Here is a 15,783-nt window from a genome sequence, read left to right as displayed (position 1 = left end):
TGTTTGGACTTGCAGGGATAGCAAAGAGATATTTAGACATTTCCATAATGTCCAACAATTCACTCACACACACACATATATATATATCAAATCCCAAGTAGTGCTAAGTCACTGGGTGAGTGGAATGACTTCTGCTTCTGCAGTGGGACTTCCACCTCTCCCCACATGCCCCCAGATCTGTTCTGCACATTCCTTTGTGATTCCCCAGGTGTATTTAAAATCACAGAATCATTGAATTGTTGAGCTGGAAGGGACCCCGAGAGCCATCCAGTCCAACCCCCTGAAATGCAGGAATCTCAGCTCAAGATTCCCTGACAGACGGCAACCTTATTAAAAACCTCTAGTGAAGGAGAGTCCACCACATTCCGATGGCTCCTTTCCACTGCCGAACAGCTCTTACTGTCAGAAAGTTCTTCCTAATGTTTAGTTGGACTCTCCTTTCTTGTCATCTGATTCCATTGCTTCAGGTCCTACTCTCCAGAGCAGCAGAAAGCAAGCCTGCTCCATCATCCATGGAGCAGCCCTTCAGATATATGAAGAAGGCTTTCCCATTGTCTCTCTCTGCTGTTCCTTTACAATTCTATGATGGTGTGATGGAGCAGCAGCCCTCTCCTGACTTCTGGGTGTTTTAATGTGTGTGCTTTTTTTGGTTTTTTAAAAGAATATTTATTAAAGTTTTCCAAAAAAAAGCAACACAATACAAGACAAAACAGGAAAAAGAAAAAAAAAACAACAACAAAAATACAACAATACAAAAATAATTAAAAAACAAATAACGTTTTCATTACTTATTTTCTTTTAACATATTTTCCAGACCTCCTCATACCTTCCTTTCTTGTATTCCAATTCAAAATGTTAATTCAGCAAATCCTCACCATTAGTTATTACTTATTTCTAGACCTTTTTTTTTTCATATCTCTTAAACATTACAGCTGGAAACCACTTAATTTCTATCCAACATCATTCTAACATTCATTAATTTTACAATATTTCTGTAAATAGTCTGGGTGTTTTAATGTTTTTGATATACTGTATGGCTGTTTGTTTTCTGGAAGTTGTTTTGTAAGCCTCTTGGAGTTGACTTGGCAAAAGCCTACAAGATCTCCCTACTCCACATCTGCCCACTCAGTCGCTTCAATTGGCAGAATTGGCAGTTGCCACGTGGTACCAGTTCTGCATTAGCGAGAAACTTGATAGTTTAGTGAGACAGCATGTACTCTGTGGAACTCCCTGCCTATTGAGATCAAGCAGGCACCTTCACGGTGCTTTTTCCAGTGCATTCCTTTTTAGACAAGCCTGCCCAGATTTTCTTCTTTTATCTTTTTGTAAACCACTTTTGTTTACAATCAAGCGGTATATAAATTTTGTGAATTAAATAAACAAGTGGTGATGATAATGATGATGATGATATCATCTGACTTTCAAACAGCTTCTCCCATCCTCTCCTCCTCTTCAACTAGGTAAAGGTAAAAGAAGGGAACTTGGGTGGCGCTGTGGTCTAAACCACTGAGCCTCTTGGGTTTGCCGATTGCAAGGTTGGTGGTTTGAATCCCCGCAACGGGGTGAGCTCCCGTTGCTCGGTCCCAGCTCCTGCCAACCTAGCAGTTCGAAAGCACGTCAAAGTGCAAGTAGATAAATAGGTACCACTGCGGCGGGAAGGTAAACGGCATTTCCGTGCGTTCTGGCACTCATCACGGTCCTCTGTGCGCCAGTAGTGGTTTAGTCCTGCTGGCCACTTGACCCAGAAAGCTGTCTGTGGACAAACGCCGGCTCCCTCGGCCTGAAAGCGAGATGAACTCCACAACCTCATAGTCGCCTTAACCGTCTAGGGGTCCTTTACCTTTACCTTCAACTAGGGTAACCTCGCCAAAAGTTAGGGCACAGGCTGGTTGCTACAGAACATCCATCAGGATTCCTGTTCTGAGTCATTTCTTTAAGCATCTGGAGAAGTTGTTTCTTTCTCTGCCCCCCCTTTTTATCGTACAGGGTGAGTCACAGTTGGAAACTGTGTTAAGCTCTTTGAGCAAGGAAGTGGCGGGTCAGAGTGGCCTCTCCTCCTTTTGACTGACCTTTTTATCTGCAAAATGCACTTACTAATTGAATGTCACACTCTCAAGAGACCAAAGAGAGCCTGTTCTTCCCGGTGCTTTTGCTCCCTTCCCCGGATGAGCCTGGCGGGGAAGGAGAGAAACAACCTTCTCTTCATTCCGAAAGCAACCGCTGGAGTATTTTGTTACCTTTAAATAAATGTGCCCATTGCAATCATGACAAGAGTAAATTCCTACACTGTAATTAATGGCTCGGCCGAGACTTCTTAAAAACGGCAAGCCTTACACAGAGCAATAATAATAATAATAATAATAATAATAATAATAATAATAATAATAATAATAATAATATATTATTTATACCCCACCCATCTGGCTGGAACCCCCAGCCACTCTAGGCAGCTTCCAACAAAACAGTAAAATACAATAACCTATTAAACTTTAAAAGCTTCCCTAAACAGGGCTGCCTTCAGATGTTTTCTAAAAGTTTGGTAGCTATTTTTCTCTTTGACATATGATGGGAGGGCGTTCCACAGGGTGGGTGCCACCACCGAGAAGGCCCTCTGCCTGGTTCCCTGTAACTTGGCTTCTCGCAATGAGAGAACCGCCAGAAGGCCCTTGGCACTGCACCTCAGTGTCTGGGCAGAACGATGGGGGTGGATACGCTCCTTCAGGTATACTGGGCTGAGGCTGTTTAGGGCTTTCAAGGTCAGCCCCAACACTTTGAATTGTGCTCGGAAACATACTGGGAGCCAGTGTAGGTCTTTCAGGACTGGTGTTATATGGTCTCAGCGGCTGCTCCCAGTCACCAGTCTAGCTGCCACATTCTGGATTAGTTGTCGTTTCGGGGTCACCTTCAAAGGTAGCTCCACGTAGAGCGCATTGCAGTAGTCCAAGTGAGAGATAACTAGAACATGCACCACTCTGGCAAGACAGTCCACATGCAGGTAGGGTCTCAGCCTGCGTACCAGATGGAGCTGGTAAACAGCTGCCCTGGACACAGAATTGACCTGCGCCTCCATGGACAGCTGTGAGTCCAGAATGACTCCCAGGCTGCGCACCTGGTCCTTCAGGGACACAGTTACCCCATTCAGGACCAGGGAATCCTCCACACCCGCCCGCCTCCTGTCCCCCCAAAACAGTACTTCTGTCTTGTCAGGATTCAACCTCAATCTGTTAGCTGCCATCCAACCTCCAACCGCCCATCCATCCTCCAATCATTTCTAAAACTTTTTAAACACCTTTCAATATTATTGTGCCTGCAAAACAAATACCTGTTTTAATGGAAAAGTAAGTTATTTTTTCCACTTCTTTTTATCTACTTCTTGTGGGATATGTTTTAATACGTAGGAGAGGATATATTAATGGCAATTTATCCCTCCAGGTGCCAAAGTGTGTGGGTTGAACATACACTGAGAAGAGTTTAAAGTCTGATCCTTAGTGGAAAAATGGAAAGCATATAGGAACAGGTTGCGAATTAAGTCCAGCTGAGAAGCAAGCTGCCTCCCCCTTTTCTTCCCCTGCTTAACAAAGATGCAGACAACAGGCTGAGAAGTAGTTTAAAATATGATTTATTTACTCATAGTCCTGCATTTGTTCTCAGCAGCAACGGCAGGGAAATAAATGAAGGGAAAATCTTAACCACATAAACAGACCTGAGGCGTGTGGTTGAGATAGAACAGTAGGATCCATATCTGCTCCCATCGCTGGTCAAAGAGAAAGAGAGAGGAAAGGAACAGGAAATACTTCTTTGATTCTTCCTGCTCAAGAGAGGAGGGGAAATGACATCACGCAGAGCCCTCTCTACCAATTACATTTCTATGGTCTGAGTCTCTGCCCATCAGCAATACAACTCTGTGGCCTTAACCCCTTCTTATGCTAACTAGCAAGAATATGCATTGTTAGATTTGGCTGCTAATTTCCCACACTTCTGGTGCTGTGAGCAGCAGACATTGAGGAAGATGGACTGCACAGTGGTTGGTCTACTGCAAGGGGGAGTTTCCCCCTCTTTGTCCTGCTTCATGTGAAATTCTCAAAAGCCCAGATAATTTCTGTACAATGGCATCTTTATGTTCTGGGCATGGTGCGGATGTGCAAAAATGCATATATTCAAACGGCCTCCTTGGAACTGCCCCCATATATGCATTCATGCCTTCTGGAGCTGGTGCACCAACCAGGCTATACCCCCCCCCTCCACAACTAAAAGTTCTCTGCTTTGTTCATTGGGCAAGACTCTGTGATGCTCTCACGGGGTCTCACAGGGCCATCCAACTAGCCACAAGACCATCCCTAGCCTAGCAAGCAAAGCAGAGAGATTAAAATCTTTTTGCATGGGCTCCACTTGGGTCACCCGGTGCAAAAGAGTCCCCCCCCCGCATTTAATTTGCACAGTTTCACAGTTTCAACCATTATGTGTGTGTGTCTGTGTGTGTCAGGGAACTGACATTGGAGCCAGGAGTGGAGGCAGAGCTCCCAAGCGATGCCGGAGAAGGGGCAAGCAGGGAGAGAGGGAACTCTTCGGCTGGGGAAGGAAATCAGCGTAACACCAGGGATAGAGGGGGGCGGTCGGGGGAATCGGAGAGGGGTCTCCAGAACTCTTCGCTGGAGACCAGCGGGGAGAGCACAGGTCCTCCTCTGCCCACACCCACCCTGCGCAGAAGACTTCCGCGCAGGGAAAGTAGGCGTAGACTTGGCGTCAAAGAGCTTTTGTGCTGGAAGAAGTTTAAGAAACGCCGACTGACGGATTCTGCTAGCGACTGAACAGCCACGAAGTGAAGGGCTGTCCAGTCAGGAAAGGTTTGACCAGGCTAACTAGCCAGGCAGGGGAGCAACTTACGCACGAGCAACCCCCATACATTCATTACAATATATATATATAAATGCTGTAAATCCTGACAGACAGAGCAATCCTATGCTTGCATCATATGCAGAGAACTTCTAAGTACTAATCATCTCTTTTTTGTCCCCCTCTCTCTTTCCTCCCTTTTCTCTCTCCCACCCCTTTGCCCCCATTTGAAGTTCCACCCAACCTGACTGTCCCACAAGAAAAGTCGCCCTTGGTGACCAGGGAAGGAGACACGGTTGAGCTGCAGTGCCAGGTGACCGGGAAGCCCAAGCCGATCATCCTCTGGTCCAGGGCGGACAAGGAGGTCCCCATGCCCGATGGAACTATGCAGATGGAGAGCTACGATGGGATCCTGAGGATCGTCAACGTCTCGAGGGAGATGACGGGGACTTACAGGTGTCAGACCAGCCAGTACAATGGATTTAACGTCAAGCCAAGGGAAGCCCTGGTGCAGCTCATAGTGCAGTGTAAGTCCACACCCTCTCCTGCCCCCCGGTTTTGTAAAAATGAGTCTGGGTTGCTTTCTGGGCCAGGTCTTGTCTCTGGAACCATCCGCTGTTGGTGCTAAGCGCCCGAGGTTTTCCTGAGCTCCACAGAGTCTTGGGGATAGGTTTGGGAACCTGCTTCATGACACACTTTTGTGTGAGAGTTTTGTGGCTTCTCCTTTGTTGTCAGGGGTTCAGCTTCACCCAACAACGATGTCTTGGGTGCGGGGTAAATCAGTATTGTTGCATGTACCCCAATCTCCCAGTGGAGAGGGACTCTGGGGGTTCCAGGCAGTTACCTAGGCTCTGTTTCCTTGGAGTGAAGATCATCAGCGACTCCAATGTCTTTGGGATGTGTGGTTTTATTTACACATAAATACAAGCTGAGCATAGGATCTTGCTTTGCCATTAGTCACAGTTTGGGATCCAGCACAGAGCAAGCAAGTCTGTGTCTCCAGCTTCCAGCCTTCTTCTGGTTCAGTTCATACACACACCTCTCTGGCTCTTGTTCTCCTACCTAGCAGACAGGTGAGGCAGGTGGAGGAAAGCCCCCCTCCCATTAGCCTGGAAGGCATCGTCAGTTGTAGCTCTTGCAACCTGAACCATCCTTTTGGGATGCTGATGAAGACACTTGAGTGGCCAGCTAAGGTCCTCGTTTTGCAAAGAAACATGTCTGGTAATTTGGTAGGAATTGAACCCTTTATTTAGATTCTAACCCTCACTGGGTAGAGGACCCCAAGAATTGGAAGTAAGTTAGGGCATCCTTCAAACTGGCCCCACAAACTCACAACTGTATTGTGTAGTTGGCCCAAGGCAAGCCAAAAGAGGTAGCTTTGGGTATCTTGGAGAACAGAAGGTGATGACCACCTTTGACAATGCGAAGGGTGTTCTTAACCCTTGTGTGATTGGGGAAAGCTCTTTAGTAATGAAATATTGAGTTCAAAACATACCCCTCTCCCAAGTCACAGTGTGTTGTTGTTGTTGTTTAAAAGATACATTGGATACATTGCATTGCAGGAGATTTCACTATATGACCGTTTGGGTCTCTTCCAACTCTACAGTTTAGTGGTTTTGTGATCCAGTTTAGTGTAATAAAATTCTAGAGATGTCACCTTCTTAATCTGTTGTGCCTTTCACAGCTTTATAGCGACAACTTTTGTGGATCGGATCCTGTTTTGTTTAGCTTAAGATGGGTTTGTTCCATAAGGCAGGATAAATTGAGGTGTGTTTTTTCTTCTTTTCCAGAAGCTTTAGCTCATAGAATCGTTGAATTGGGAGGGACCCTGAGGATCATCTAGTCCAACCCCCTGCAGTGCAGGATTATACAGCTGCCCCTTACGGGGATCAAACTTGCAAGCTTGACATTGTCAGCACCATGCTCTAACCAACTGAGCTATTTGCCTCCAACAAATGTCATTTAGGGAGGATATCTGCTGCTTGCAGGGGTTTAGGTGATGGTCTCTACAGAGTCCGGCTCTGGGGGGTCTTTGACTGCTGATCACTCTTCATGTCTAAACAGAAGGAATTGGAAGTTTCAATGGCTCCTTGAAGGGCTTTGGAAGGTGCCACACTGAGCCCATTTTTAAATTTTGCATTTTGGGGATAATATGTTTAGGTTCTTGGTCTGGCGCTGCACTTTCTTTTCTCAGGGTGAGGGAAATGGCTTTCTATAGAATCCGAGTCACCTGCTTTTAGCGTGGCAATCAGAAAAGCGATCAAAGTAAAGATTATGAAATCTGGCTGCTATTATGTGAAAGAATGTGGAGGTGTTACATGAGGAGAGCTTTTTGCTCAGTGAGGAGGTGTGTTTGCATGACTGAGTTCAGGGTTATTTCTGAAGGCAAATGAGGATCCTGCAGAACACCTTATTAAGGCACTCCAGTTCCTTTTTTGGGAAGCAATTATGTAAGATTCCGTCTGCGATGACTCTGTGGTGGGCTATAAATAGAATGCGGTATCTTATCTTAGAGTGCCATAATTGGTTTCTTGTAAAATGTGTGAGTCTATATAAGACGAGAGGGTGTTTCTTCCCCCCTAAATGCAAAGACAGAAGTTGCAGTCTCTGGCTTTGCCAAGACTTCTGTGCACGCACGTATTTCTGAAGTTTTACATTTGCAACTTTCTTATTAATTTTTATTTTTATTTTTGCAAGTCACCGCTTTGCAGCAGCTACATTGTGACCGGAGATCACAGCACAAAAAAATCACAGTGCTGTGGTTTTTTGCAGTGTCACCTAGATACAAATGGGGAGAGTTGCAGTTTCACCGTTTCCCAAGTGTTCAAGTGGCTGTCGGAAACCTGTTAAGAAGCAAGGATTGCTGCACCACAGGGTCAGCCTGAAAATGATGGCAAGTTGCACACATTAAAATTCCAAATTTTAATTTTGAATTTTAGAAATTATCACAGGCAGCCCTGTTCAGGGAAGTTTTTAATATGTGACATTTTAGTGTATTTTTCATCTTTGTTGGAAGCCGCCCAGAGTGGCTGGGGAAACCCAGCCAGATGGGCGGGGTACAAATAATAAATTATTATTATTATTATTATTAAATAAGAGCATAACATAAGAAGCCTGCAGAATCAGGCTACTGGCCGACCTAGTCCAGGGACCTGTTCTGGGGGGAACCAGCCAGCAGTTCTGGGGGGAACCAGCAAGCACAAGACCAATGGTCGTCTCCTCTGGCTCACAGCATCTCATATACAGAAGTACTGCTGCCGTGTTCTGTTCCTGTAAATAGTCCACTGTATATAATAAACACCTAACTACAAGTTCCTGGTTCCAGCTTTGTCTATCCTGTCTACACCCAAGTTACCAATTGCTTCCATGGATTCTATGTGTACTCTGCTAGGTCTGGCTAAGGTCCTACAACTACTCAGAAAGTTATGAAACACCAAATAGGTTTTGCCAATAACAGAGCTTGGCCATCCTGGCTAGGAGCCATCGACAACCCTCTCCTCTTCCATGTAATTGTCCAATCCTCTTTTAATAATAATAATTAAAAGAGCTGGTGTGGTGTAGTGGTTAAGAGTGGTAAACTCGTAATCTGGTGAACCGGGTCTGCTTCCCCGCTCCTTCACATGCAGCTGCTGGGTGACCTTGGGCCAGTCACACTTCTCTGAAGTCTCTCAGCCCCACTCACCTCACAGAGTGTTTGTTGTGGGGGAGGAAGGGAAAGGAGAATGTCAGCCGCTTTGAGACTCCTTCGGGTAGGGATAAAGCGGGATATCAAATCCAAACTCTTATTCATCTTCTATCATGTCCCCCCTTACTTGCCATTTCTCTAAACTAAAAATTCCCAGCGCTGCAACCCTTCTTTGAAGAAGAGGCACTCCATCCAGTTAACCATTTGGGTGGCCCTTTTCTAAGCCTTTTTCGACTCTACAATGTCTCTTTTGAGCTTAAGTGCTGCATTCCGGTGTAATATGTAGCTTGGCCCTAAGACTCTCATGAAATGGGCAAAAATAGTACATTCCCGTTGGAAGTGAAGCCATTCATGTTATTTGTTCCAGTTGCTGCTATTAAACAGCCACTTTACACATGGCTGGAAGGATGGATTTGTGTGTGTGTGTGTGTGTGTGTGTGCGCGCGCGCAAATTGAGCAATTTACTTCATCATCGCCCTCTTTCCTCTGCAAAGTGATCTTGTTTAATGGCTGAAAATTGGAGCTTTTACAGAAGCAAGTGCCCTGATACACACACACACACACACACACACACACACACACACACGATCTAGAAAGAGTAGCAGTAAAGAAAATGTCTGAAAATTAAAGACATTAATGACTGACAAATTCACTGGAGCAGCAGGAGCTTTCATAGACAAGAGTGGACTCGCTTTTCCCTGATACCACCTTTTTCAAGATTGGAAAAATCATACAACTGCAGAGCTGGAAGTGCCATCTGGTCTAACCTCCCACAGAAAACCCAAACTGCCATTTGTTGCACTTCAGCTTTAGAGAGTGGGTTTTCACAGGGGGAAGGAGCGCTCGGACCTTTAAAGTTTGGACCTGTACTTGGAAAGAGGGGGGCAAAAGAGAAGTGTGCCTGAGCCTCTGTTCCCCCTTCCCGCTCCTCGCATCCATGCTGATGAGCGCAAAACCATCACTGCAGCGTGGAGCCATGTCCAAAAGCAATTTCAGCCATCCGCTTTTACCATCCTCGGGGACGACACCTAGCGCATAAAAATGCCACCAGGCACAATATAATCAGATGTTTACATCATGTACCTTATCAAGCCACAATATCCAAAAGGACAAGAGGTAAGTTATTGCCGGGGTTTCCGTCCAGAGTTTATATGCAATCATTTCGCGTTGGCGCTGCATAGAAAATATTGTTTATAGCATCCGCGGCTTGGGGAAAGGATTTGCCTCGGAACACTTATGAGGCCTTCTGAGAAAACCTGTTTCTCTGCCTTGTCTCTGCTCCCAGGCTGGAGCTGGTTTGCAAGGAGAGGCTCCCTTGATTAGATGCTGGCCGGCGAAGAGACTGACCGCTGCCAGCCACCAGGGGGTGCAACACTTGTCCTGCCCCGGGACCTGGTAACCCACGCTACGCCCCTGTTTGTTAGGAATGGCTAAGGAAATCTGCAGTATGGCATGTGCTGTGTTGGGAGGGGGGGTTAGGGAGGAATTTTGTTGTTAGAGATGAGGAAGAAAAGCCACCCATTTTGCATTTTAGTATGATCCTATCTAATTTGCATGCCCCACACGAAGAGCAGCTTTCGAGCTTCCCACAAGGACGTCTGGTTGGCCACCGAGAAGACAGGTTGCTGGGCCAGGTGGGCCATTGGCCTGATCCTGCAGGTGCTCTTCTCATGCTCTTCTGGTCCACTGCTCAAGTGGAACAGCTTCCTCTCAAGCAACGGACCTTCCTTCCCTCTCCTCCACCTCCACCCTTTGTGACCCATTGTCTACTTAAAGTTGGGGGTGGGGCGAGGGGAAGAGAGGGAGGGGAATCGTGGAATCATAGAGCTGTGGAGTTGACAGGGATGCCCAAGGACCATCTAGTCCAATCCCCTGCAATGCAGGAATCTCAGCTCAAGCATCCATGGCAGAAGCAAAGTTCTATTGCACTAGGAGAAATTGCTCCTCTCACGGAATGGCATTGCTATAGCCAACCAACGGAAGACGGCAGTATAGATGTATTGAGCGCCGCTCACCTTCTCTCGCTCTTGGGGTGCCGCGACTTGATGAGCAAACAGCCTTGTTTTGTTAACGGTAATCAGGATCGCGGAGAGCAGCTCCCCTAGGGGGCCACCAAGGAAGGAGCTCTCATCTAAAGCCAATATTGGGATCAGAACAACTATTGATTAACGCCAGCACCTTGGAAGAAGAAGCCTCGCTCTGTGTACAGGAGCGAGGAAGCCCTCCTTCCCGGAGGTATTTGCGAAGTGATGTATAACAATTTAATTAATTGTGCCGACACAGGTTATGACTTCCAAATTGATTGGAGAAGCTTGGAGCTTCACAGCTGAGAAGGTCTGTAGGAACCTCTTTGCTTGGAGAAGAGAAATCTTCATTCCGGATTTCATTTTTTTCTTGGACTCTGGAGTCATAATAGCTTCCATCTGTGACAACTCACTCCAGCACCCTTATTTCTCCCTTCTTCAACTTTAAGTAATCAAAATTCAATAAAGCAAAACCAAGAATCAGGCAGCAGCTTGCTATTATAGAATCATAGCACAAGGTTAGATATGTCATCAGAACATGTAGAGATTTGATCTGAACTCAGACAAGAAGATACAATTATTGTTCTCATGGAAACAAAGATGGCTGATCGCCGAAGAATGGATGCTTTTGAATTCTGGTGCTGGATGAGACTCTTGAGAGTCCCATGGACTGCAAGAAGATCCAACCTCTCCATTCTGAAGGAAATCAGCCCTGAGTGCTCACTGGAAGGACAGGTCCTGAAGCTGAGGCTCCAAGACTTTGGCCTCCTCATGAGAAGAGAAGACTCCCTGGAAAAGACCCTGATGTTGGGAAAGATGGAGGGCACAAGGAGAAGGGGACGACGGAGGACAAGATGGTGGGACAATGTTCTCAAAGCTAGCAGCATGAGTTTGACCAAACTGTGGGAGGCAGTGGAAGAGAGGAGGGCCTGGCGTGCTCTGGTCCATGGGCTCAAGAAGAGTTGGGCACGACTAAATGACTAAACAAGTGTCATAAAATGGTTTACAGTGGTTTACAACAAGAGGAAAACATAAAACAGGGTGGTGAAATAATAAAAAGTTAAAAATATGTCAAAAGCAAATAATAAACAAAAGCAAACATTGGTTGAGCATTGTGGGTGATGTACTCTTAAAGGTAAAAGGACCCCTGACCGTTCGGTCCAGTCATGGACAACTCTGGGGTTGTGGCGCTCATCTCACTTTATTGGCTGAGGCAGCCGGCGTACAGCTTCTGGGTCATGTGGCCAGCAGGACTAAGCCGCTTCTGGTGAACCAGAGCAGTGCACGGAAATGCTGTTTACCTTCCCGCCAGAGTGGTACCTATTTATCTACTTGCACAGCTGTCCGAAGGGCTGTCACATGGAGGATGGAGCAAGGTCGTTTTCTCTCTGGAGGGGAGGACCTGAACCCAGGGCTTCAAGTTAAAAGAATGGAGATTCCAATTAAGCATCAGGAAGAGCTTTCTGACAGCAAGAGCTTTTTAACGGTGGAACAGTCTCCCTCAGGAGGCAGTGGACTGTTCTTCATTTGAGGTTTTTAAGCAGTTGAGATTCTTGCATTGCAGAGGGTTGGACTAGATGACTCTCGGGGTCCCTTCCAACTCTATGATTCCTTCTTCTTCTTCTGCAATCCCTCATAGCCGAGTCAGATTGTCTTCCATATACATGGTTTTAACAGTGAGTCTGTAAGTGACTGTGGAGGCCAATTCTGGATCCACACATCCTTCCACAGTGGGGACATTGCTTTCCAGGAGGGAGTTGACCCCAGTGAGGGTTTGCCAGCCGTGCCTTCCTCTTAGCACATTTCTCCCCTGCGTCCTGAGTTCGAGTGTCTTCAAAGCCCATGACACCTTTGGTAAAGGCTGTTCTCCAACTGGAGTGCTCGCATGCCAGTGTTTCCCAGTTGTCGGTGTTTATACTACATTATTTTAGATTTGCCTTGAGAGTCTTTAAACCTCTTTTGTTAACCACCAGCATTACGCTTTCCATTTTTAAGTTCGGAAGAGAGTACAGTGGTACCTCGGGTTAAGAACTTAATTTGTTCTGGAGGTCCATTCTTAACCTGAAACTGTTCTTAACCTGAGGTACCACTCTAGCTAATGGGGCCTCCTGCTGCCATTGCACTGCCACTGCACAATTTCTGTTCTCATCCTGAAGCAAAGTTCTTAACCTGACGTACTATTTCTAGGTTAGCGGAGTCTGTAACCTGAAGCATCTGTAACCCGAGATAACACTGTAGTTGCTTTGGAAGATGATAATCAGGCATCTGCACAACATGACCAGTCCAACGAAGTTGATGTTGAACAATCCATGATTCTATTAAAAGAGCTGGGAGCATGTTGGCTACAGGACTCTGCTCAAGAGGTCTCTTACTGTGTCACTCTGTAAGGAAATACAGAGGCCCCCTTCTTCTCCTCCTGGGGTGATGTCCTAATAATGTCATTGCTTGATTTCTGCTCCTTTGGTGCATCACTGTTCCTTTCTTCTCCCCCAGCAGGAGATCTCTCTTAACTATGTTCCTGTTGCTCGTGCTTCTCCTGCACTTTTCACGTTCCCAGGATTGCTCTTTATCTCACCTCCCTTTTGATCATTTCTGCCCTGCTTTGAGTTATTAAGCTGGACCCTTATTCATCTATCGGCGCTGACCTTCCGACCTGTAGCAACTCTCACAGCTTGTTTCTGCACAGAGCCTCCTGCCGTGGACCTTTTGATAAAGAAAGCAGCAGTTCCGTCAAAAGAGAGGCTTTCATTTGAATTCTGTCTCTCTCGTGCACATGCACACACTTGTTAAATTCTTCTGTCCTATATGTCCGTTGGGATTTGAATCGGTAACGAAGAGAGTCCTTTGGCTTGAAAACTTTGGATCAAAAAGTGGAGTCTGAATTATTATGAAATTATTATTATGAAGCACTGAGCCAAGCTGCAAAAGGTAAAGGTACCCCTGACCGTTAGGTCCAATCACAGACAACTCTGGGGTTGCGCGCTCATCTCGCTTTATTGGCCGAGGGAGCCAGCGTTTGTCTGCAGACAGTTTTTCCGGCAAAACCAGAGCAGTAGTTGCTTCGGAAGACGATAATTCAGAGCAGAGTTATTGTGACTGGTTGCCATCAATAGCCCTCTCCTCCAAGTTGGCTGTTGCCGTTGGTGGCTAACAATGCCTCATGTGGCAGTGAGTTCCAGGGTGCATTAACATGCTTCATAAAGAAAGGCTTTGTTTTACCTGTCCTAAATTTTCCAACAGTCAGCTTTTGGGAAGCCCAGAAGTTCTAGTGTTTTGAGAGACAGAAATAAACTTTTTATCTTTCCACTTTCTCCAAGCTGTTCATGATCTTATAATCTTCTATCATGCCGCTGCTTCCCTGCCTTTTCTCTAAACTAACATGTTCCCAACGCTGCAACCGTTCTTCATTGTGGTGCTGGAGCTGATCTTCAGCTATGGGATGGCAGCGTGTGGGAAGGCTAGGTGCCACTCCTGAAAATGACAGCAAACTGACTGGGGGGCGGGTGGCTTGGGAAAAGTCCCCACTGGCTCCGGAAAGCAACAAAGCAAGAAAAATTAAGCAGCTGTCAACACCATGACTCTGTTTACTAAAGCGAGCAGTCAGGACACCCTGACATTTACGGTGGTTGAAGGCTATCTGTGCCCAACGACCTGTGCAAAGGTGAGGAATTTGCAAGTATTAACAGAAAAAGAAACTTCCAAATGCTGAGGATAAGTTTAGTAAGGTTGTGGCTGGTGGAAAGGGCTCTTATTCCTAGCTGGTGTATTTTATTTTATTGATTTATTTTTAAAAGGTGACCTACGGAGTGTTGTGTAGTTTGGTCCTTCCTGGCTGGAACATCAGTAGAGAATGCAGAGTCCGGCTATTAGAGGTTGAATTTATTTCTTTTCATATTGAAAGCAGTTGTTCCCAGACTTATGGAGATTACCTCCTTCTTGGCACCTCTTGGTAAACTTCTCCCCCAATGCCCCCTACCCTATTAAAAAGCACACACACCCAGAATAGTGGTTTCCACAACCCACTAAGGAAGATAATAATACCATACAATTCAAAACAGCAACAATTCATTGCACACTGATTCCAAAATCAAATTAAATCTATTTAGTGATTTATAAGCTTTTAAAGAGGAGAGCGCAAAATGTGGTCTGAAGCTCAACATCAAAAAACTAAGATCATGGCCACTGTTCCCGTCACCTCCTGACAAATAGAAGGGGAAGAAGTGGAGGCGGTGAGAGCCCCGAAATAAATAAAGAAGAATCTGGTAGAACAGATGAGACCTGTTGGATAAGAAAACAAGCAAACAGAAGCCTTCAAACAAGGCAGGCGGTGGCCCCCACCCCCCACCTGTCGGTGTTGCAAATATTGAAGGCAGGGAATCCTCAGTCCCTGAAGCAGTTGTCTGGCACCATCAGCATCACGGTTCTCTCTCAAGGAGGATGTGTCAACAGCATCCAGTGTTGACAACCTGCAAAGAATTCAGAGTAGAGATGAGAACTCCAACGGAGGACTAAAATGTGACTTTGGTTTAAGAAGCAGAACCAGTGCCGGATTTACATATAAGCTGAACAAGCTCTAGCTTAGGGCCCTACTCTCTTGGGGGCCCCAAAAAATTTAAAGGAAAAAAACACCTGGATGTACATTTCCAAAATATAAGATAAATAAAACCTACATACAGCAACAGTGTTTTGTGATGTGTAGGCTCCTATGATGTAAGCCATGGGCCCCGCCTGCTCACCTGCTCTCTGAAATATCACTGGTTTGCTCATTTCTATTTACAGTGGAACCTCCTGTTGTGGACGTAATTTGTGATGGAGGCACATCCGCAACCCACAGTGTTCACATCCTGAAGCACCGTGTCTACACAGGCACCGGCATGATTTGGCACTTCTGTGCATGTGCAAAGCACAATTTAGTGCTACTGCGCATGCACGAGTGGCGAAACCTGGCGAAATTTGAATTAATTTTATAATGAATGATTTTAGAACATTGTACTATTTTATTGTTGTTAGCCGCCCTGAGCCCGGCTTCGGCTGGGGAGGGCGAGGTATAAATAAAATTTATTATTATTATTATTTTATTATTATTATTATTATTATTAACCCATTCCAGTACTTCCGGGTTTCCTGCAATCCGCAACCCAAAAACACGTAACCTGAAGCGTCTGTAACATGAGGCATGGCTGTATAGGGTGCCTACATTCTGCATGGACTCGTTGCACGGCAACATGGGCAAATTAGGTC

At 45.9% G+C, this 15,783-nt stretch overlaps 1 protein-coding gene and 1 long non-coding RNA gene across 3 annotated transcripts in view; one reads left to right on the top strand and one right to left on the bottom strand.

The window, feature by feature from the left end:
• Window positions 1-15,783, bottom strand: part of LOC309350062 — a 492,019-nt gene that overhangs the window by 173,837 nt on the left and 302,399 nt on the right. The window lies entirely within an intron of this gene.
• The window catches only part of MDGA2 (MAM domain containing glycosylphosphatidylinositol anchor 2), a 413,922-nt gene that overhangs the window by 279,289 nt on the left and 118,850 nt on the right, over window positions 1-15,783 (top strand). For both annotated transcript variants that reach the window (XM_081875889.1, XM_081875890.1), the window contains exon 8: window positions 5,067-5,360. In XM_081875889.1, the coding sequence (XP_081732015.1) occupies window positions 5,067-5,360 (294 nt within the window). The remainder of the gene's footprint in view (window positions 1-5,066; window positions 5,361-15,783) is intronic.

The sequence above is a fragment of the Podarcis erhardii genome (genome assembly GCF_964252035.2).
Source record: "Podarcis erhardii genome assembly, chromosome: 1".
Classification (NCBI taxonomy): domain Eukaryota; kingdom Metazoa; phylum Chordata; class Lepidosauria; order Squamata; family Lacertidae; genus Podarcis; species Podarcis erhardii.
The sequence above is the reverse complement of the archived record's forward strand: the minus strand, read 5'-3'. Positions and strand labels throughout refer to the sequence as shown.